Genomic DNA, 23,713 nt, shown 5'->3' with positions numbered 1-23,713 from the left:
AAATAATTTAAAACATGGTGACTGATGGAAACTCATAGAATATTGGTTTATGGTGCTTTCATTTGCATAGCATGCATTTCTGTTTAAGTAATTAATTTTCAAAATTAATTTATGAGTTTCAAACTTTCAACTTTGACTTATATAGTTAGACAAGAGAATAGAATTGAGCATATGCCAATTTGCCATGGCGTGCAGGCCACGGTGGCTGCTTGCCATTGTGTGCGTAGCTGAATATGCTTGGAATATGCCTTGGAAGGGAACTTGAAAATTCTACGTACACAAGTCACAAGCATATGTAAACACTTTGGTACCAACTACCAACTACCAACTACCGAGTACTCGTGCTCATGCATGCCTTGAAATATAAAAGGAGTGCTCTAAAATTAACCAGTTAGCAAGTTAATACGAAGCTAATCATGTTTTTGGGGCCACCACATCACTAATCTCATAATCCGAACCATTAATTATTTAGCCCCTACTTCAAAGATCATCATTGCAAAAAATCAACTAAATCGAAAATCATGTAGTCATCTAATTGAGATCAAATAAATAGACGATCAGTATTTTCGATAAAAGTATAGAAATAGTTGTTATTATAATCAAATGACTAAATGACTTCCGATTTTGAAGATTTTTTACAGGAATGATTTTTGAAGTAGGGCCTAAAAAATAAACGGTTCAAATTTTTAAATTACATTGTACAATGGGCCCAACATAGTGGTTAGTTTTGTATTAACTTACTAACTAGTTAGTTTTAGAGCATTCTTGTATGTATATATATATTATTACTAAATAGAGTTGAAAATATATTGATTTATTTATGAATCCCATCACAAGATATTCCCACTTAGATGCTAGAACCTTTGCATATGTAAATTAGTTTGAAAGAAGTGTATAGGCTGTTGAATAAATGAACATGTGTCAATATACATGTCAAAATCTTAATTGTTACAAATATATAAAATTCAGAATAGACCAATTAAATTAATTTGAAAAACTGAAAAACCATTACATTATTTAAATAACTAAATAAATTCAGATTTAATTGACTTTTTATATAACGAAGAAGGATTGACTCGCATTGAGAGTTGGTTCCACACTAGATCCTTTTTTGTTCTTATAAAGTTATAAAAAGGATTTCGCCTAATAAGTTTTCTCTATATAGCTATCTTAAAGTAAGAACATCTAAGTCCTAACTTAAAAATTTTTGCGAGGGTGATCTTTGTATAATGTTTTAAAATATGAACATTTTGATCAATAAATTGTAGGTCCAAAGAAGAAGTTCTTATTTTTCTTAAAGTAAAGACATCGTTATTTGAAAAATTTCCCTATATATGTATGTATATATATGGAGAACTTATATTGAGAGATCCCTGAAATAACTTTATATAAGGAATACATTGTGGAGCATATTTTGTAGTACATAATTTAATAATCGGAACCGTTTATTTTTAAAGTCTCTATTTGATAATGATTCTAGCAAAAAATTAGATAAATAAAAAATGTTTAACCATTTGATTAAATGAAAATCATTTTAGTGCTTACGTGAAGTAATGTATTTGTCTATTTAGATATCTGCATAATTTTTTATTCATCTAATTTTTATAATAATTATATTCAAATCAAGCTATTTTATTTAAAACTAATGATTATTTGGTCTAATAAATAACCACTACTACAAAAAGGTGCATTCTTGGCGGACAATGCTGGCGGATTAGAGGTGTCCGCCACAAATGCTTAAGCATTCCTGGCGGACGATATTATCCGCCAGGATTAATCAATTATGGCGGTTTATTCCGCCAGTATTGATCAATACTGGCGGACTAATCCGCCAGGAGCAAGTCAAAAAAAATACTCCCGCGCCTCACTCATTCCTGGCGGATTGGACCGCCAGGATTGATTAATCCTGGCGGTCCAAACCGCCAGGAATGAGTGAGGCGCGGGGGTATTTTTTTTGACTTGCTTCTGGCGGATTGGTCCGCCAGGATTGATTAATCCTGGCGGTTTGGACCGCCAGGATTGAGTGCTTAACCTAATCCCTCTTTCTTCTTCTCTTTTCTTTTCTCTTCTTCCTCGCGCCGCATTTCCTCCTTCTTCCTCTTTTTCTCTTTCCCTTCTCTTCTTCCTAGCTCGCGCCGATTCCTTCATCTCCTCCATCTCCTCCATCTTTCTTCTTCCTTCATCTGCCACCACCGCGCTCAGCTGCAGCTCCACGTCCACGCTCCCCACCAAGCTTCGGTAATCTCTCTCTCTCTTTCTCTCTTATTTCTGATTTTATTTTCAGATTTTGTTAATTAAGTTTGTTTTATAATTTGTTAGGTTTATCCAAATCTTCTCAAATTTCTTGTCTCAGAGGCCAAGATCCACTTCATTCTTGAATTCTTTGGGGGTATGCCGAATTTGATAAGTGGTGATATATGTGATTTTTGTATATTTAATTTGATATGCCGAATTTGATAAGTGGTTATATTTAATTTAGGGTTTTGTATATCCATTTTCATTATTGTTATATATGTGATTTTTTGTGTTTTTTTTTTGCAGGCCAGATAAGTGGTGATTTTGGTACAGCAAGATTTAAGTGTTGATTTGGATTTTGCAACAAGGTTTTTCTATGACTAGCTTGGATGTTTTTTTTTTTATATGTTGATGTGTTGAAATATGTTAATATATGTTAGATATGTTAAAAATTATAGATGCTTGATTTAATTGATATATATATATATATATGTATATGTTAGATTTGTGTTCATTTTTTGCATTGTATGTTAGTGTCAATATATTATTAGGGTAGGGAGTATAATATTAATTATTTAGCTAACATACAATTATTAGGATAGTATATATAAAAAATGTTAGTATTATGTTAGTGTTCATGTATCAATGTTAAAAATAAAAATAATAGGAGAAATAAAAAAATTCAAATTTTTGGTTAAATAGATAAATAAAAATATAACATATTAGTGAACTTAATTTATTCATTTGTTCTATTTCAAATTAAAAATAAAATTGACTGAAAATTTGTAAAATTTGGGTTAATTAGATAAATAAGTATAGAACAACTTATTTGTAGATATAATTTATTTGTTACAGTTCAAATAAAAAAAAAGGTTAAGTAGATTAACAAACATACAACTTATTTGTGAATATTTTGTGAATTTAATTTATTTGTTTGACATATATAAATAATCATAAATTATTATTGAATATTTTTTGAATTTAATCTAATAGGTATGAATAGGTACGCCTACATGATAGGGATTGAAAGATTGTAGGCGTCAGGGTCTAGAGTTTTCATCTAAGAGGTAAAGCATGGATAGGACTTGGTTGACGATTCCGCGACAGTTAGAGGCATACGTAGATGGAATTAATTTGTTTTTGGATCAAGCAGCTGCGAATGGTGTTGGGCCAGATAAATTCAAATGTCCGTGTAAAAAATGTTGCAATAGATATATTTTTGGAAGACAAACTATTGTGGATCATCTTGTTTGGCATGATATGGATAAAGATTACAAAAAAGCTTGGTGGCGGCATCATGGGGAGCCTAATATTGGAGAGCCAAATTTAAGGGAGATAGAAGATGACGTAGGAGGAGAGATGGATGGTATGCATGATTTTCTTAATGACATATTTGTTCAACCAGTAACGGAAGAAGAGGTTGGGTTATCGACACAACCTACTATCGTGGATGGGCGTCCAGCAGAGGCCGAAAGTTTTTTCAAGTTGCTTGAAGAGGCAGATCAAGAGTTGTATCCTGGTTGTCAAGAGTTTAAGAAATTGGAGGCCGTTGTAAGATTGTACCAGATCAAGTGTTTAGGGAGTTTGCCGGACAGTTTATTCACTACATTACTAGAGTTGGTTAAAAGAATGTTGCCTGATGGAGATTGTTTGCCTGACTCGTGTTATAAGGCAAAGAAACTTATAAATGGGTTGGGTCTCACATATGAGAAGATTGATGCATGTCCCAATGATTGCATGATATATTGGAAAGACACCTCAAAATTGACTGCATGTTCGGTTTGTGGCAAATCAAGATATAAAGATAACAAAGGAGATGATACTTCTAGAAAGAAAGTCTCAGCTAAGGTTATGTGGTACTTCCCTTTAAAATCGAGATTGAAGAGGTTTTATATGTCGAAGCATATTGCTGAACATATGAGGTGGCATGCAACTGAATGTCCCAAGGATGGGTTTATGAGACATCCGTCAGATTCTCCAGCATGGAAGCATTTAGATAATTTGTACCCTGACTTTGCGTCAGAAATTCGAAATGTGCGTTTAGGGCTGGCAAGTGATGGATTCAATCCTTTTGGCCATATGAGCAATGCCCATAGCACATGGCCTGTGGTGCTTTCTGTTTACAATTTGCCTCCATGGATGTGTATGAAGCAACCAAATTTATTATTGTCCTTGTTGATTCCAGGACCGAGAAGTCCTGGAAATGACATTGATGTGTATTTGCGACCATTAATTGATGAGTTGAATGAGTTGTGGGAGGTTGGCACTACCACGTACGATGTATTTTCAAACCAAACTTTTACGATGAAGGCTGCTGTGTTATGGACCATTAGTGATTTTCCAGCTTATGGAATGTTGTCTGGATGGAGTACGAAGGGATATAAAGCATGTCCGCATTGCATGGATGATAATGTATCTGAACATTTGCCTGTGAGTCGTAAGATTTGTTATTTGGGGCATCGAAGATTTTTACCAATTGGGCATAGGTTTCGAAGGGAACAAGCAGCATTTAATGGTCATCGAGAAGATCGTCAGGCACCAAGACAGTTGAATGGGTTACAATGTCTTGAACAACTATCTAGTTTGAGGTTTACTTTTGGAAAGCATGACCAAAATGCTCCTGTTGGACAAAGAAGACGAAGGCCTTCAATTTCTAGAAGTAATAACGGTCAGTGGAGAAAGAAAAGCATATTTTTTGAACTACCCTATTGGAGGCATCTTTTGATCAGACACAATCTCGATGTCATGCATATTGAAAAGAATGTATGTGATAATGTGGTTGGAACATTGTTAGATATTGCGAAGAGGACAAAGGATGGATTGGCTGCACGTGCAGATCTTGAAGTTTTGAATATAAGACATAGTCAACACCCTCGTAGAGAAGGAGATAAAACATTTTTGCCCCCAGCAATATTCACATTGAGCAAAGAAGAAAAAACCTCATTTTGCAAAGTGTTGTCTACTATTCGGGTTCCTGATGGGTATTCAGCAAATTTGTCTCGATGTGTGAATGTGAATGAGAGGAAAATAAATGGGTTGAAAAGTCACGATTGTCATGTTCTAATGCAACAATTACTCCCGCTTGCGATACGTGGTGTGTTACCCAAATCTGTCACTATGGTTTTACTAGAGTTGAGTGCTATCTTTAGACAGTTGTGTAGCAAGAAGGAAACTGAGGCAGCATTCAATCAACTAAACTCTAGAATTGCATTGACCTTATGTCAGATGGAGAAGATTTTCCCTCCTTCATTTTTTGATGTCATGGTGCATCTCCCAATTCACTTGGCAAATGAAGCTGCTATTGCAGGACCAGTTCAATATAGATGGATGTATCCAATTGAACGGTAATGGTCATTTCCTTATGCTTAATTTGCATTAATTTTAGTTTTGATTTTTTAATATTTTTTTTTCATGTTGAATATTTAAGGTATTTGCAAACATTGAAGCGGTATGTGCGAAATAAGAGTCGTCCTGAAGGTTCTATTGCTGAAGGGTATTTGGTTGATGAGGGTTTATCTTTCTGTTCCATGTACCTTAGAGATGTTGATACTCGTCGTAATCGTAAAGGTCGAAATGCAGATGGTATTGGACGTGGAATATGTGGTGGGTTATCAATTTTTGACTCCACAGGCCAATATTTAGGTTCAGGTGAAAATGTGGAGCTTGATCTAAATGATAGGAATCGATGCCACAGATACATTCTTGATAATTGTGATGAAGTGATCCCTTTTAGAAGGCAACATGAGGACTTTTTGAGAGATAAACATCGAAGGGAAAGGTTCACTAGGCGACAAATCATGGAGATAAGCAAGAAGGAATTTCCTGAATGGTTCAAGAAACATGTAAGAATTCAATTACTAAGTTTCTGCATCATGTCGCTAATATTAGTTTTTACCTAATGTTTCTACATCATCTTTTTCACAGATTAATGCAAGGTTTTATGCTAATGATCCGTTAATATCCGACGACTTGCATTGGCTTGCTAATCCTCTGTTAATGCAAGATTATGTGAGTATAGTTAATTTTTTTTCATCTTATTGAGTTACAATTTTATTTAATTAGGGCACATAAATATATTCTAAATTTTTTTTTTTAATGGTTTAAATTTTTAGAAGAAGAAGAATGGAGTTGAACCCGATCCTGTTACTTTCTTTCGTGTCACCCACACGCGCAAAGACAATAGTTGGATTGATGTGCCATCGGAGGAGAGAGGGGTAAGTATTATACTAGTTTGTTTTTTTTTTTTTTTTTTCTATAATGTGTATTATATGTTCTTAAATTTTACTTACAAATTTATCTAAATATTTGTTTATTAGATGTCCATGGAGAATTCTGTTGAGTCACGGGTTAAGTCTGGAGCGGATGACACTTCTGATCTTCGCACAGAAGTGTATGTTGAGGAGATGGGTCCTGAGAGGAAAAATAGAGTTCGGCTCTATGGACATGGGGTGACACCTGAAATGGTGCCTTATGCTAGGGCTCAATCTAGTAGTTCTTCTCGGAGATCATCAAAGACAAGAGAAGCACTTTTGGAGGCACAGTGCCTCGAATATATGACGAAGCAGGAGGCTATGCAAGCTAAGCAGGATGCCCAAGCGGAGGCAATTGAGCTGTTAAAGACTCAGCTACAGCAGCAGCAGCAGCAACAGCAATTGCAGCAGCAACATATGATGATGTTTATGCAGCATCAACAGCAAGTGATGATGCAGCCACAGACACACCCGCAGAGCTCGCATCCACAGCCTTCTAGCCAGAGTCAGCCTCCACATTCCCCCTATGGAATGTTCTCGATGCATCCTATGTACCAGATGCCATTTATGCCTCAGTCACCTTTGCAGATGCCTATGTATCGGCCAGAGGTACCTTCTCAGCCATCTCCTGGTGGGTCACATCATTCTACGGGTGTTGGATTTTCCGGATTGCTTTCCGGCAATTTAGGTGATGATGAATTTATGAGACAGTTTGGTCCACAGGGAGGATCAGGGTCACATTCAGCTTCTGGTTCGGGTTCTGCTGCTGGACTTGAGTAGATTATTTTTGTTTGCCTACTTTATCATATCTCTATTGATAAAACAATATTATTTGACATGTATTGTTAGTTGAAAGATTTTATCTTTATTAGTATATAATTATTATTTGAAATGTTTTATATTAATTAATTTATTTTATATTTCAAATATAATTTTATTTTTTTTTATTTATATTCAGTAATCCTGGCGGTTGTATCCGCCAGGATAGAATTTTTTTAATATATTTTCTTATCAATGCCGACGGATATATCCGCCACAACTTAATTAATGCCGGCGGATATATCCGCCACGACTTAATTAATGCCGGCGGATATATCCGCCACGACTTAATTAATCCCGGCGGATATATCCGCCACGACTTAATTAATCCCGGCGGATATATCCGCCACGAATTAAGTAATGCCGGCGGATATATCCGCCAGGAAAAGTTGAATGCCTTGTCAGCGTTAAATGATATTCCTGGCGGATTTAGACATCTGTCCGCCAGGAAAAGTGTTTTGCCTGCGGTTTTAATCCTGGCGGATACCTTATCCGCCACTGTTATATAATCCTGGCGGATTTAGCTATTTGTCCGCCAGCAAATTGTTATTCCTGGCGATTTAGTTCCGCCAGGAATAAGTACTTTTGTAGTAGTGAACACACGATCTCCCTTTGTCAAAACAGGTTTTTAAGTTCGAATAAAAAATAAAAAGCAACAATCGGAGCTTGAAGAAGCGAGCCCCTATCAGAGAAAGCCATTGCGCGCTACCCCCTTGTATAAGGTTCCAAACCTGCGCACCCCTAAACTACAACAAGCTTTGAAGCCCCTACTTATTTATGAGATATTTAAAGAATCCTCTTTCAAAAAAAACAAAAAAAATCACATTATTTCTTAGATTCGTGTACCAAATTCAATAAACTGAAATAAACGACTCTAAAAGAAAGGAGAAAGAAAGAACAACTAACCAATTATATGAAACAATATCTTATTTAGTGGCAGACCAATTCTATGAAACAATATCTTATTTAGAGGAATATCTAAATAAGATATGGACATTTTGATCATTAAATAAAATATCTATAAAAAAAACCAATTTTATGAAACAATATCTTATTTAGTGGCAGACCTCCAAACTTTTATTTTTAGAGGAATTCAATGCAATGATTAATGATTTTGGCGATATTAAGTAGTTGCCAAAAATATTTTTCATGATATTATGCATGGATCAGCAAAGTGGGAGGTGACCTGACTCTAAAGAACGGAGCAGCGATCGCGCATGGACGTTGATTAATAAATAATAAATACCTCATTTAAAACATCACTCAATAAAAGCTTACTATATACATATATTTAGCATGCGCACATGAAACTCAATTTTCTTTTGGCTTCTTACAAGAAACACAAAGTCAAACATATATATAAAAAATAATCAAATACTATAATCTAATTTTTTTTTTTCATAAATAGTAGAATCTAATAATTAAGCAACCTAAGTACCTAACAAAACAAAAAAAACCAGAATCTTGGAGAGGTGATTACTTAATATAATAGTAGAGTGTAGACAAAAAGGCCAAGGGCATGACAATGGACTCCATTCAATATTGATGATTAAGAAATCAGTAGTGCTAGACATCCCACATTTTTATACCATAATTTCATACCACCTTATGTGGCAACTTACATGGTATTCATGCATTGGACACTAAAAAATAAAAACAAAAATCTAAAAAGAAAAAGAAAAACTTTGTCCAGTAAAATAATAACACGTAAGATGGTATAAAAATATGGTATAAGAATGTGGTAAATATAGCATTATTCTTAAGAAATGCTTCATCATCATTAGCTCACTCTCTTGTAATATTCTTTTTCTAATTTCATAATGAAAACTCGATCAGTGTCAAGTTGCATAATTTCAACCTTGACGTACTCAACAACCTTTCGTAAATATAATACATTTTCAATCACCTCTCATGCCATCTCAAGGGTACGATCCCTTTTTTAACGTTTTTGTCAAATGTTGATGTTTTGGATTTCATCGCTAAAGTTGCACCAAAACAACAGCTTTTTTGTTTTTGTATGAATTGCATTTTTGTACACGTAGTTTGGGCTGCTTTCTACTTTAGTTTCTGTAATTTAAAAAGTTCTAATCAAATCTTTGTAATATAATTTAAATTACCATTAAAGCCAAATTCGTAAAGTTTCTAATTTCTCGTAATGGCTCTAGATTAGTATGCATATGGTTATTTTGCTAAATTGCTAATTTTGCATAAAGGTTGAACCCATCATGTCATCAAATCGTAAAAAACAAAATTAAATAATTTTACGAATATGGACTCGACTGCAAACTATAGGGCCGGGATTTGATTGAAACTCTTTAAACCACATAGACCAAGCGAAAAGTGCCCCACAATAGGGACCAAAAGTATAATTTGGAATTTTTTTTATTATGTACATCGCCAAGATTAGGACTAAAACCTATATTTTGGTATACGGGTCACTCCTCTTAGTCAATCATTTTCTCTACTTTAGTTTATTAATATCAATTATGTTATTCAAATATTAAGTTATCTCCCAGATTGTAGTCCGTGAGTTTTTTAAAAAGTTTAATTGTGTTTTTACCACTCAAAATTTGACATAATTCTCATTTTGTCACCCAGATGTTTATTTGTCCCAATTTACCACCTACAACTATTTCTCGTGTCTCACTTTACCTTTTTTTGTCCATTCTGTCATTCAAACCATAAAAAATGCTGACATGACAGAGGCATATTTCTCTCTCTTCATTCAATTTCGTCTACTTGGACAAAAAAATCTATTAAGATTTCGTATATTTTATAAAATATTAAATTTAATTACAAAAATTAAAAATTAAAAATATGAGAATTTTTTTTGGGGCAAGGCAGGGGAGGGAGGAAGGAAGGAGATAGGTTTTGTTTTTTTTTTAGTTTTAGAATATTATATTTTTAATTAATTTTTTTACACATGACAACTTACATAAGGAAAAAAAAAGCCTACAATGGCCATGTAGGTGCCACATCACCAATCTTTAGAGTTTAGGACAATTTATTTATTTGTCCAAATGAACGAAATAACAAGAATCATCTTGCCACATCAGCATTTTTAACGGTTTGGAGAAAGGTAAAGTGGGACACAAGGCATAGTTATAACTGGTAAAGTGAGACAAATAAACATCTGGGTGGTAAAATGAAAATCAACACAAACTTTGGATGGTAAAAATTGTTATCAATGCCTGAAGTGCCGCACATCTGTGAAAAGAAGTGAAACTCCATACTTGTTACAGCAGTCTATAGCATCCCCATCTCTTCTGCTCCCACCGGGTTCTGCAATAACACCAACTCCACTCTCACATGCTTCTTCCACTGCGTCTTTCCAAGCTGCATGTAAAACAAGGATCATTTAACATTAATATAAAGGCTCTTTCATGCATTTCCAATTCAGCATAAGAGATTGCTCAAATTAAAGATTTTAGGACTGAGGGACTTCACGTTTGTATGTATTTTTGCATATTTCCATTTGAATTAGTAAACCTTTTAACTTGATCTAAACTATAATAATTATCACATAAGTACTCTTCCTCTTGCACTCCACTGTTAAATATATAAACAACAGTAACTGTAGGAGCTTCTAATTACCGAATGGAAAGAAGGCATCACTGGCCAAAGCTGCACCCTTGACGTCTTCTCCTGCTTTCCTCAAGGCTATTCTTAAACTCTCCAGACGGTTTGGCTGCCCACTTCCCATACCCAACATACAGTTATTCTGCCAAAATGTCAAGGATCAGATATTTGTCCAAAAGTACCAACCAGTTCAATCAAAGTAGAGCATATCAGAAGATAATAAAATGAAGGAGGGTTTTAAAGCAAAAATAAAGAAAGACAACCTTTGCTATTACAATTGCATTGCTTTTAACATGCTTGACGCACAACCATGCAAACTCTGCATCACTAAGCTCCTTTTCTTGGGGAGCCTTCTCAGAAACAACATTAAACTGGATATCTTGGGGGGTCAAATCATCTGAATCCTGAGCTAACCACCCACCACCGACCTGTCTAAGTGAAAGCTTTCCTTTCTCATTTTTTTTTGCCTCGAGGATCCTTAGAGTCTTTGATTTTCCACAGAGGATTTCAAGCCCTTTCTTTGTGTACTTGGGAGCAACCACAATCTCATAAAACATCCGAGTTTCACCATCTGTTGGGCTTCTGAACTCTCGGATTTCCTTAGCAAGAGCCTACAAACACAAAAAAACAGGACCTATATCGGTATAGAGAAATACAGCAAAACAGGCAAATATATTAACAAGTTGAACTTCAGTACTAGTTTTTTTTTTCTTGGTTTAACAGGGTGAGTGCTAGCTTTTCAGACTAAATCAGTTGGCATTCAAATTTTCCCATTTGCAAGTGCAGAAAGTGCTTCCGTCTTTTCATTGAAAAGAAAGTGGTTTAGCCCTTGGAGTCAGGGCTCAAGTGGTACAGGTTTGAGATGGGGCTCGGGTATATCTTAGGTGATTTTTTTCAATTTCGTTTAGTCAAAAGTAAGTAAAAATAACAAAATAATATAATAGTGATTCACTGATAACCCTTTTTTATTAAAAGACATCAGTGCCAGACTCTTACGCACTTCAACAAGCTTGCTGAACCAACAGCATTTTGGGAAGGCCATACAAAATTTGATAATTTTATTATTTAGATTCCAGGTCAGGCTGTGAAAACTCCAACTCACCTCATCAACCTCTGCGTTGAACGCTACAATGCCACCGAATGCACTCACTGGATCAGCTTTGACAGCAAGCCTGTATGCTTCAAGTATATCATCACGTGACGCTACACCACAGGGATTTGTATGCTTTACAACTACACATGTAGGACTCCTAAACTCTGACACACAATTCCAAGCCGCATCAGCATCTAAATAGTTATTGTATGACATCTCCTGCATGCAGAAAGTAAAAGGTTGAAAGGGTACAAGATATGATTAACATGTATAGCATCGGAAGTTTATTTATGAAGATGAATCCAAATATTTTCCCCCACACCAATTAACATTCTGAGTATCAAAGAATCCAAGTTAGGGTATGAGCAAACATAAATGTACTTGGTGTGACTATGCAATTGATGGACTCAATTACTGTTAATCTCATAAGTAAAATTAGTATACAGGATACAAAAAATATCAACACCATTTTAAATCAATTATTAACTTGATAATCAAGCTCCAACATATAAAGTGCATGCAAATACTTGCAGCAGTAATTTATTTTGGAATGCCAATATGGTAAATGGACTCACTCCCTTTTAACAACATGCTAGTACCAATGAATTGGATGTGCATAACAACAGAGATAACATGAGACTTAATAATTCAATTAGTGTGTTTTTTATTCCAATCTTGGCCAACATTTTCACAACAAAAATCAAGGTTTTCTCATCAATAAATTATATATATGCCAGCTAAATATTCAAAATAGATAAATAAATAAAGATGCTAGTTCATCCCTATCAAAGCTTTATTTTAAGTGAAATTCAATAGATAAAGGAAGATGTCTTTCTCACCTTCCCATGGTGTTGGATAGAAGTTGCAATACCACCAGCATTGACCTCAGAAAGACTCTTGTCAACATAAAATGCAGCTTTTTGATGAGGATTTTCACCATAACGAAGGGGACTTTTGAGCAAGATAGGTACCGTTAAGCTTTGAGGAAATTTATCTTCCAAAAAATTAAAAATGTTGTCAATCTATAGCCCATCGCAACAGAATCCACAAACAATTGAATAAAGTTTTCAGAGAAATTACTCTCCCTCCCTCCCTCACTCTCTCCCAGATCTTCTGATCCAAGGACATTTCTAGTTAACTCATTGTGTGTTATGAACATCAAATTGGTGATTCAAGAGATTATTTCAATCTACCTGATGAATATCCCTGTTCTCTCTTCAAGGTCAATTCCATAATTCTTTTATGAATATCAAATTGGCAATTCACAAGATTGTTGCAATCTACCTGATTTATTGGCACGTCAATTCTAATTCTAATGTCTACTTAAAAATTAAAATACAAATTTATAAAATATAATGTAAAGTTAGACTAAATAACTCACTCATAAGAGTCATAACGCTGGGCTTACTAATTATAGCTAAAAACAAGAAAATAAAAGTACCTTCTGTAGTCTGTTTCCACAGCCACTCTGAAACTGCAGAATCATAAGAAGCAACGTGTTGGAAAGCCTTCCATGCAAGCTTTCTTCGGAATTGTTGATCATCCTTGTCTCCCTTGAGAAATTCTAGCAGTGCCGGATAGTCTTCTGAATCAACAACCACCAGGACATCCTTGTGGTTCTGTTTAACAAGCATATTTCAGTTGGAACATCAGATAAAGATATTGAAGCAATTTTATGTAGTAACTATAAATGGTTGTATTAGGATTGTGCTAGAAAGCAGATTATGGGAACATCAGATTTCTTTTTATCCCTTTCAAGGCACTGCAGTTAGTGCACTGTGAGGAGGTTCTCTCAAAGTTATTGGACACTACAGTCCTATAAAATCTGTAAAAAAAAATAATCAAAATCAAATGGCACCACATTAAACCTATAAGCAGTGAGACATTAGACAAGCCATACTATCAAATGTTTTTAACATTCCTAGCTACACCAAATGCAGAATCAAGATAAATCTGGATCTGCTGCGTCATTGGTGCTGGTAATCAATCTGACATCATCTACAATGATCATCACCACTGGTTATATGCAACAATTAGAACCAGCATGTTGAAACAGACTCATTTTTCTGGGGAAAAAATAAAAAAGAATTATGAAATGATAAGTTCGATCAAAACATTTGGTTGATGGGCAAGGATTATCTAAAACCTAGTGCCTATGTGCCAAGTGGTCAGGAAACCCTAGTATGATTTATAAATTTAACCAACATTATGCTAGCATTTAAATTCAGGTAAACAACCTTTGCAGCTGCTCTAATCATGGCAGGACCACCAATATCTATATTCTCAATTCCATCCTCAAAATCTATTCCTCCAGTTGAAGTAACTTTATCATAAAAGGGGTATAGATTCACCACAACCACATCAAATGTACCTGTAGAAAAATGTTGTAGCAAAATTAATTGTTAACACATTTTACACTACCAGAGCAATAGAGGAGAGAGGGAGAGAGAGAAGGAGGAGAGGCAGAGGGTCATGCAGGCATGGTAAAAGAATTTACAGCACAACTCACCAATTCCATGTTTATTCAGTGCTTCCATGTGATGCTTTTGGTCTCTTCTAGCAAGGATTCCCCCATGTACATTAGGGTGTAAAGTTTTTACACGACCATCAAGCTGCATTACAAAACTAAAGTCATGGTTGTGATTCAAATAAAAGAGTTAATAAGCCAAATATCAAATATTTCATAATGTAATTTGTCAAGCTAAGAAAATCTCTGTCATGTAATTAACGGGGAAAAAGAAAAGAAAGAACTGACATACCATCTCCGGGAAACAAGTAAGTTGTTCCACTTTAGTGACAGACACCCCAGCACCTTCTAAAGCAGATGCTGTTCCTCCAGTCGAAACAATTTTATATCTACAGTTTACAAGAACAACCATCGTGACAATTGACAAACATATAACACTTACCATTTAAACTTGATAAAGGGTATTATTTATTATATTTGAAGAATGCAGTTGATATTTATATTTTCAAGCTGAATAATAAGAAAAAGGAATTTATGTAAAACAAGAGCTCCCATTGTTGCATAACACGGACAAATTATATAGTGATGAGCATTCGCAAATAAATGGAGCAAAAGTATCAATATTTTGGTGAAAAAAGAAATAAGGTTCTGAATTTACCCCAAGTCCTGAAGCCCATTCCCTAAGAAAGCAAGATCCTTCTTGTCTGACAGTGATATCAGAGCCTGCCTATTACCTGAAACAAAGAAGAAATTACATGAGTCATAACTTAGGCTTTAATCTAGTATTGGATAAATAAAAATAAAAAGAGGGATAAAGAATGAAAGCAAGAAAGAACAAACCCAGATAACACACATGCAAACAGAAGCATAGATATAAATATGAAACTCCCTTGAATTACAAGTGTCCAATCTCAGTTAGAGATCTTACAGAAAAAAAAAAAAATGTTAATCAAATTACAGGCTTGAGAACTGAAAAGCGAGCAGTTCAATGCCATAGCAAGAAAATAAAAATACGGTTTAACCCATTAAAGAATAATTTGCAAAAAAAAATTATTTTATGCGCTGGTGTGCAATTTGCACCCAAATAATGCCTTTTAAAAAAAAATATATTTAATATGAAAACACAATATTTAAGAAGGACAAACACAAAAGCATACCGGAGGCAGGGGATTGAGAGTCAGGGTTTGGCACTGTAAGGACCTCTTGAGCTGCCATGGCTTTAATTGGCCTACAACTTGAGTGTAGAATATATGAATTTCTGACTGAACAAGACTGTATGGCACAAAAAGCGAGAGGATTTAATGTTATATTCATGCATATATATACTTATATACAAAAAGAAATGGAGAAAATGAGGTCAATTGGAATTGGATTGACATACCGTGAACGAAGAAAAAGAAGAAGAATTGGGTCTTCCTTGGGTGGTGGAGGAGGACAGAAGGAGAAGATTGGTGTGGGGAATAATGCAAGACTGTGCGGTGTTGGGTGTCGTAGCCGCAGGAACAACAACAGCCAGACCAAGACCAAGCATCTCTCTTTGTAACAGCTCCTTACAAAAGCTATTCACAACCCATATGTTAACAGATACAGAGATGTCTGTAAGCTCTGTGTGTGTGTGTGCGTGTGTGTGTGTGTGAGAGAGAGAGAGAGAGAGAGACTCACAGTGACAGCGGGTGGGTGGCTTTCGGCGGCAAACGGCTATGTGAAAACTGGAAAGAGCAAAAGACAGTAAAGAACAATAGTAGAGTTGAGGGAGGCTTTGACTAGAAGGGTTTTCTTGTTTTTGATAAATAAAAAAAAAATATATATATATATATATAATATGGGATCCCATAAATAATTAGGACTCACTCTATAGAGTATTTCAACGATTCGAACCGTCTATTCTTTAGGTCTATATTTAAAAATTATCCTTGCAAAAATTTAGCCAAATTGGAAATCATTTGCATATCTAACTTTGATCAAATAAATAAACGAACCAAATATTTTTGATAAAACCGTATATTTGTTTTATCAAAGTTAGATAGACAAATAATTTCCGATTTGGCTAATTTTTTGCAAAAATTATCTATGAATAGAGGCCGAAAAAATAGATAATTCGGATTGTTGAAAAACTATATGGAGTGGGCTCATCCGCCCCATCCCATATTTAACACTAAATATGGGATCTCACACTTGAAGCTCCCTGTATATATACATGTCTCTTCTATTGATGGATCCCTTAAATAAGCTTATTTAAAGAATCTCTTGTGGGATTTACTCTACATTATATTTTGATGATCGAAACCGTCTATTTTTTTTTATCTTCTTTAAATGATCGTTCTTATAAAAATTTAGATTAATCGAAAATCATTTGACCGTTAATTAAACAGTCACCATTTTTAGTGTTTATCAAAAATATTATGTTCGTTTATTTATTTGATCAAGTTTGATAGCTTAATGGTTTCCTATATGTCTAATGTTTTGCAAAGATGATCTTTGAATATATACCTAAAAAATATATAATTTGGATCGTTGAAATACTATATGGAGTAGGCCCCATGAGAAATTCCTTAAATAAAATTATTTGATGAATCCTCAATGGAAGTGACCTGTTTTATGCTCTTAAAATATTCTAATCAAAATTGGTGGAAAAGACTTAAATACCCCACATAACACTTCATTTCTTAGGCCTGCCACCTATGAGAGTGATACTAAATTTTTAGACCGGGCGGCGGGGGGGGGGGGGGGGGGGTTATTCAGACCACCCAAATGTGCTGAGTTGACCACCCTTTTAAATTTTTATCCATTTTTGCCCATTTTACCCCTGCATAAAAAAAAAATTCACCCCTCCAATTTTGGCCGGCTACCACTCCCAGCCCTCCCCGCCGCCCGCGCGACCCATCCAGCCCTCCCCGCCGCCCGATCTCCCTTCTCTCTCTCTCTTCCCTCTCTCTGCCATCTTCTCTCTCTCCCCTCTGTCTGCCTCCCTCCCTCACCGGACCACCATGGGTGGCCGGCGTGACCCCCAATCTGGAGGTCTATGGGGTCGCGCTGGCCACCCATGGTGGTCCGGTGAGGGAGGGAGGCAGACAGAGGGGAGAGAGAGAAGATGGCAGAGAGAGGGAAGAGAGAGAGAGAGAAGGGAGATCGGGTGGCGGGGAGGGCTGGAAGTGGTGGCCGGCCAAAATTGGAGGGGTGAGTTTTTTTTTTTATGCAGGGGCAAAATGGACAAAAATAGGTAAAAATATAAGGGGGTGGTCAACTCAGCACATTTGGGTGGTCTGAATAGCCCCCCCCCCCCCTTCCCTTTCCCTTTCCCTTTCCCTTTCCCTTTCCCTTTCCCTTTTTAGACTAAAAAGATGGACTCAATACTCACAATGGCCGAAGGGAGTGAGTATGATTGTGCTTAAGCCCAATTCTTGATGTTCTTATATGGAAATCACCGAGAGTGATGTCAATAAGGAGCGGGCTCGGCCCACGTGGGAATCAGAGAGGAGAGAGAGAGAGAGAAGTTATGGTGGTCGACAAACCGCCTACATGCGGCCCTAGCTCTATCTGGCAGCCTTCCATGTTTGAACCGAACATGCGGCTTGGATTAAATGTTCGTTGGAAACCGAACAAGAATCAGGTACCTGAGGTCGTATCAGGCCGAGTCAGACCTGGGCCACATATTGTAGATCCAGACCTTTTACATAAGACGGCCCAATTTCGCCTTGGAGCTCTGGAGCTTGGCCTGGACTCAGAAACTGGTGGGATGAATTGATGGACTTTGATTTTTCCCGAAAAATAAACAGAAAAGTTAACAAAATTGATACCAAAGTGACACACGAACGACAATTTGAAGAACATTTTGATACATTATTAAATTTGAAGATTAAAGTAAGACACAAGTAATAATTCAGGGACCGTTACTGTAATTAATCTGACAATATACTAAAAGATGGTAAGGTGATGAGTTAATATTAATACAAGTTAAAGGTTTCATTCCTTCCGGTATAAGTTGTATAACAAAAGAAAGTAACACATACTTTACCATTGTTTCTTTGAGTTGTTCTGATTATTCAAATTGGATTGATCAGGGTAGGGCAAAGGCTCCACTCTAAAATCTTTTTGTAAAACTATGTTCAGTGAAGTTTTAGTTTGTTGGGCAGCTTGGGCTAATGATTTATGATGGATAAAGCCAAATGTGATACATTAGCATTATTTCAATCAAATTATATGTACACAAACTAAGGGGGTTCTAAGGGCATTTGGGGCCTCCTCTCTTGGTCTTCCAGTTATTGTAGCAAGGGCAGAACTGCTTGTTGCCATATGTGCCTGGAGGCACACACAAGCACTTGGCACAGCACTTTTGGCAGAAAAACAGGCACGGCTTCTTGTATTGTGTGTTTGAGCATCTTGTGGTGCAACGTGGACCACACTCTGCATGCATCAATTGCATGTGTATATATATCAAACTTTAGTCTGCATAAGAACTTGCCAATAACATAAATAAACTAGTGCTAAATATATATGTTCTGCACAACCAGAACATTTAACAGAATAATTAACATGCTTCAAAGGCTGTTTTATGTGCAATCAATTAATCTCCATACATGTCAAATTAATTAACATCGATCCTTACCATGAGGTTGAAGGCTGCCTTCAGTGGTTCCATGCTGAGATTCAAGAGAAACAAAGGGTTAACTTAATTGGGAGTTCAATAATATCACACACAAAATTAAGCAATCTGAAAACTAATTAAGCACCAAAATTCGATCAGTTTAGTTTAATTTAAAGAGTTGCGGTGTGGAATATTATAAATGTCACCATGGCATGGCTGTTACTGGTTTGGGGCTGTGGTGTTGGAGCTTCAATGGTAGTAGTAGTAGTAGTAGCCTGCAACAATATTTAGGAAAAAACTTGCAACTGAATAAATAAGATAGAGGGAGAATTTTAAAAATGCATTTATACATGCAATTTAAAAGTGTCAGCATATAATGTACATGCATAGATGGACTAGTACTCAATCATGTATATACATAATGTCAATTGATCATAACACAATGTATGCTTTAATATTTGTTCTTATTCCTACTGCAACTATCTTTGCTTCAACTGTTAGAATTTACGCCAAGGAATTGATCGAACTAAGGGGTTAATAGGTTATTCACTTGGTTCAATTTGAGTACAACATGAAATTAATTAAACACGTCTATAATTGACTTGAATTTTCATAGGGTGACTCCAACATGCATGCAAATCTTACTATAGTGGAAAGCAGGCATGTACACAAATGGAAAATGACCATATATTATATATATATATATATAATGTCTGCACTCTTTGATCCCCAACACAAATAAATGAAATGCATGTTATTGTAGAAATTCAAAAGAAACCATAGAGAGAGAGAGAGAGAGAGAGAGAGAGAGAGAGTAAATGTTGCTTACATGATTCTCAGCTATCGAAAAGAAAAGCATAACAAGGGAGAGCATCACAAGACTTGGTGTACTTGCCATTGCCTGCTGCATCAGAAAAGGAGATAAAACTACTCTAGCTATATATTATGACTCAAGAAGAGCCTAGAGAGATAGGGAGAGAAAGAGAGATCGGAAAGAGCTATATGTTTTACTGAGTGGTGGTGGAGATAGGTAGTCATGCATAGGGCTATTTATATACAAGCAAGTATGTACATATATCTCTCTGACTCACACATTTGGAGAATTCTATGGATGTCTTTATGCATACAAAGATATGTGGTGCCATACTGCCACGTGAGTTCTAGATATCAATAATTTTTAAACTTTGTTTGTTTTCAACATGCAAAGGAGCAGAGAGTAGGCCACTGATGGAAATGACCAACTACCTCTCTTGGCTCTTTTTGTACAGTGTGTTAATTACTAATTTACTTGAATTTGAGTATATATCAATTTACAGTATATATATAGTTAGTGTTAACAAATTAGAGTTTGATATGATTCAAACTTTATAAATGATCCACTCACAAAGAGTTTGATCTAGATGGTTCAATAGAATTGAGACAGAGCCATGTGATCATTATAAATAAAGGTGAGGGAAGGCTTCGAATTCACAAGTAATCTCTCAAGTTTAGACATTTCGTGCAAGAATAGTAAGCTAATCGATCTCTCTTTAGACACTCTTTAAAGATCATCTCTTCGGCTTCGGCTTTTGGGTGTGCGTGAAGCAAGTAGGAACAAGTTTTATAGCCAATCCTAGTGCTTCAGAGTGTAGAACGTGTATGACAGCCGGTATTAGCCTATTAGGTAAGTTCTAAATTCGGTTGCATACTTGCATACTTGCATACTTACATTTTCGCAAGGATAAACTTTGGTGGGATAAGTTAGAAGAAAAAAGTCCGTTCTTTTTTGTCAAATATAAAATTGCTTTTTAGGCATTCCATATTCAATTGCAGTTGATAAATGTGGCAGAGGTAGCAGCAATAAGAACAGGATTAAAGACAAAAAGAAAAAGTTGTCTTTTTATGATCTAGTCACATGTGATGAGAAGTTGAGAACTATATATGTAAGCAACAATTAATCTCTTAGGAGGAGGGTGGAAGTTTTTTTTGTTTTTTTGGTCTGAAGGGTGGGAGTTTTTTTTTAAGTATATACTAGTGTAACTGTGTAACTGATAAAGAAAGAGTAAAGTCTATATATTTCTTTAATTTTCTATTATGTTACAAGAATAAGCATAATTGATACATAAACTATTTGTATATATCACATTTACTTATTACATTATTAATCACATTTCTGTGATAGAAGAATCTATCTACGGGAGAGATATATGTAATCATATGAATATAATCTATGATAATTAAATTCATGTAACATTGCTTAATTTAATGAAGTGCTATAATTATACTCTTGATGATAGACTAGGTCTCCAAGTAATTCCCTATCCACATAATCAAATTAAGTATAGGATGGTAAGAATATTGCCATGCATGATTTGAAACAATAATATTGTAGTGGTTTTATATATATACATTCATTCCCTAATAATTAAGCTAGCTAGCTAGCTTGTTCTGATTGTCATGCATGTGAAATGGTATTATGAAAGTGATAGCATATATGCCACCTCACACATGCATGTGCACAAACAGTCACATGTCCTTGTTAGGTTTCTGTTAATGCCCAACATACAACTAAAAGCAACAGGGAATGAAACAAGCACACATGTATAGATAAACCATACACTCACCTCTCATACCCACTTCTCTGCTTGTCTTCATGGGGAAGGAGTGCAGTGCTGAAAAGAGGCCTTTCTTATACTCCAATTCAATACCCGTGACTACTTTTGTTTGCTGCTATCTTCTTCTTCTTCTTCTTTTTATTTATTCTTGGAAATGTGAGAGACAGAGAGAGAGATATGCTGTCTTTGCCGCTACATAAGCCATTTGGGTTTTGGGTTAGGTTCGTTTTCTCTCGTGAACTTAATGCCAGGCAGCATCCAAGACCAAGAAACAAGAAAATCAAAGAATTCTGCCAGGTGTTAGACTATGTAGGGGCTGGCTTAGCTTGTAGGTTTTTTCATCTACAATGCTTACAAAGGTATCCTAGGCACTTTCCATTAAAATTTTTTAAGAATAAAACCATTTTTATTAGTGGGACTTATAACTTTAGTGATTAAACTATTTATAATTCTTACACCTGCTTCGAGATTCCGAGTTTGAATCCCTAATCTTCCAATATATATCTTTCAATAAAAAAAACCATCCTTCCACGTCATTGATAGGATTTGTGTCAGATCACCTTATGTAAGGAAGAATCCAATTTGGGACGTCTTGAACTAAATTGCAGCTTATAATGAACCAAAATGAGCTATTAATAAATGGTGCATGGTTTTATGCTATAAGCTTATACAAACTCTGAGCTGAAAGATCAGGCACATAAATCATAACCACAGACACTTGTGAATATAATTGTTATTATTCATCATTGTGAAGAACCAATGTGCATTTCATAAGAACGCTCATCCTCTTATTTCTTTGAACAAAAATAAATTTCTTTGTTACCAAAAGACATTCCATATGAATATGCTCATTTCGAAGAACCAATATACATTTCATAAGAATGCTCATCCTTTTATTTTTTTGAACAAAAAAAAAATTAATTTCTTTGTTTACCAAAAGACATTCCATATAGATATGCTCATTTCATTCCAAGGTTTAATTATTACAACACTACCTAGGTATCATCTCTTTCTTTTTTTTTTTCTTTTTTTAAACAACAACTATCGTCTATGAGATTTCAATCCAGAACCTCCTCCCATAAAAGGGAGATTGGATGCCACCACTAGATCAAATGGTTATTGGTAGAAGGATAACTTTCTTTTTATAATTTTTGCCAGGACTTAAAAAGAATGAATGACAAATTAGAAGTTATATACCAATGGAAAGAAAAATAAGCATTTGGAGTATTGGAGTTCCACATTTGAAGCCTTATATCTGAGACGTTATTTCAAGATCTTGAATCCGGTGTTTATGGTACCATATCTAGGACTTCAAGCATGGAGTCGTGGATTTAGGATCAAAGGTCTCGAGTCGAGGGTCCCAATCTGCTGTCCGAATATCTCATGTCCCAAGGTCTCGAGGTGTCCAAGGTCGTAGGTTTAGAATCCTGAATTCTAGGTTCGATACTTGGTCCCGAGTCTAAAAGCCTGAGTTTCAGGTCCAAGGGCTAGGATCCCAAGCCCTAGATAGGCGTTCCAAGAGATACCAAGTTCCGGGTACTGGATCCAAAATCCAAAGTTTTGGGTGTAGGTCTGGAATCCCAAGTTTCGGGGCAGACATCCAAAATCTCGGAGTCTTGAGTCTCAAGTCTCAATCCTACGTTCTGGTTTTGAGTTCAGATCCTTAATCCAGAACTCATGTCCTCTTCGAGTTCAGATCCTTAATCCAGAACTCATGTCCAAGATCAGATGTTAACTCTAAGAGTCAAGTGGATTGTAACTGTGGAGTAGACATGCCAAACCTTAAATTTGGAAATGCCCCTTCCTTTATGCGTGTGAACCAAACATTTGAATGGGTTTTTATATAGAGGCATGATTTCACTCCATCCACCCAACCAAACGCCACATGTGTTCCTCACAAAAAGCAATGAAAGATAGAGAATACTTCCTATTTCTAGCGCCTATTTGCAACTACAAAGTACAAACCTACACCAAGAACACCTTTCCAATTTCATGATAAATAAATTGTTCATTTGAATTGCATAAACTTTAAGCAATTAGGCAGATATTTTACAGAACAAAAAAAAAAAAGCAGAGATTTTAGATATAACA

At 35.6% G+C, this 23,713-nt stretch overlaps 3 protein-coding genes across 3 annotated transcripts; 1 reads left to right on the top strand and 2 right to left on the bottom strand.

Annotated features, from left to right (window-relative positions):
* The first annotated feature begins 3,293 nt into the window (after positions 1-3,293).
* LOC147282521 (uncharacterized) lies at positions 3,294-7,265 on the top strand. The gene is made up of 5 exons (XM_086248225.1): positions 3,294-5,579; positions 5,663-6,077; positions 6,160-6,243; positions 6,348-6,449; positions 6,552-7,265. Exons 1-5 carry the CDS (start codon positions 3,310-3,312, stop codon positions 7,263-7,265), a joined length of 3,585 nt encoding a protein of 1,194 aa, XP_086104351.1. The 5' UTR covers positions 3,294-3,309.
* Positions 7,266-10,296: 3,031 nt separating this feature from the next.
* LOC147282520 (AICARFT/IMPCHase bienzyme family protein) lies at positions 10,297-16,189 on the bottom strand. Its single transcript, XM_086247376.1, has 13 exons — positions 16,106-16,189; positions 15,825-16,002; positions 15,601-15,715; positions 15,102-15,177; positions 14,736-14,832; positions 14,486-14,588; positions 14,214-14,347; positions 13,418-13,595; positions 12,816-12,970; positions 11,986-12,195; positions 11,147-11,494; positions 10,899-11,025; positions 10,297-10,640 (listed from the first exon to the last, which is right to left on the bottom strand). Exons 2-13 carry the CDS (start codon positions 15,972-15,974, stop codon positions 10,489-10,491), a joined length of 1,845 nt encoding a protein of 614 aa, XP_086103502.1. The 5' UTR covers positions 15,975-16,002; positions 16,106-16,189; the 3' UTR covers positions 10,297-10,488.
* A 2,384-nt stretch (positions 16,190-18,573) lies between these two features.
* LOC147282519 (Gibberellin-regulated family protein) lies at positions 18,574-20,031 on the bottom strand. The gene is made up of 4 exons (XM_086247435.1): positions 19,858-20,031; positions 19,235-19,303; positions 19,050-19,083; positions 18,574-18,847 (listed from the first exon to the last, which is right to left on the bottom strand). Exons 1-4 carry the CDS (start codon positions 19,936-19,938, stop codon positions 18,666-18,668), a joined length of 366 nt encoding a protein of 121 aa, XP_086103561.1. The 5' UTR covers positions 19,939-20,031; the 3' UTR covers positions 18,574-18,665.
* Positions 20,032-23,713: the final 3,682 nt, after the last annotated feature.

Source organism: Dryas octopetala, chromosome 6, assembly GCF_963921425.1.
Source record: "Dryas octopetala chromosome 6, drDryOcto1.1, whole genome shotgun sequence".
NCBI classification, from domain to species: domain Eukaryota; kingdom Viridiplantae; phylum Streptophyta; class Magnoliopsida; order Rosales; family Rosaceae; genus Dryas; species Dryas octopetala.
Note: the sequence above shows the minus strand (reverse complement) of the source record. Positions and strands in the feature narration are given on the sequence as shown.

Bases quoted from the DNA above. Each gene is read 5' to 3' on its own strand.
- LOC147282521 (XM_086248225.1), top strand. From the start codon at position 3,310: ATGGATAGGACTTGGTTGACGATTCCGCGACAGTTAGAGGCATACGTA. The intron at 6,244-6,347 runs GTGAGTATAGTT...TTAAATTTTTAG, and splicing joins CTCTGTTAATGCAAGATTAT to AAGAAGAAGAATGGAGTTGA. The intron at 6,450-6,551 runs GTAAGTATTATA...TTTGTTTATTAG, and splicing joins TGCCATCGGAGGAGAGAGGG to ATGTCCATGGAGAATTCTGT.
- LOC147282520 (XM_086247376.1), bottom strand. From the start codon at position 15,974: ATGCTTGGTCTTGGTCTGGCTGTTGTTGTTCCTGCGGCTACGACACCC. The intron at 14,589-14,735 runs GTATGTCAGTTC...TTTGTAATGCAG, and splicing joins TTACTTGTTTCCCGGAGATG to CTTGATGGTCGTGTAAAAAC. The intron at 11,495-11,985 runs GTGAGTTGGAGT...TTGTGTTTGTAG, and splicing joins TCAACGCAGAGGTTGATGAG to GCTCTTGCTAAGGAAATCCG.
- LOC147282519 (XM_086247435.1), bottom strand. From the start codon at position 19,938: ATGCAGCAGGCAATGGCAAGTACACCAAGTCTTGTGATGCTCTCCCTT. The intron at 19,304-19,857 runs GTAAGCAACATT...ATATTGTTGCAG, and splicing joins TTTCGATAGCTGAGAATCAT to GCTACTACTACTACTACTAC. The intron at 19,084-19,234 runs GTGACATTTATA...CTTGAATCTCAG, and splicing joins CCAGTAACAGCCATGCCATG to CATGGAACCACTGAAGGCAG.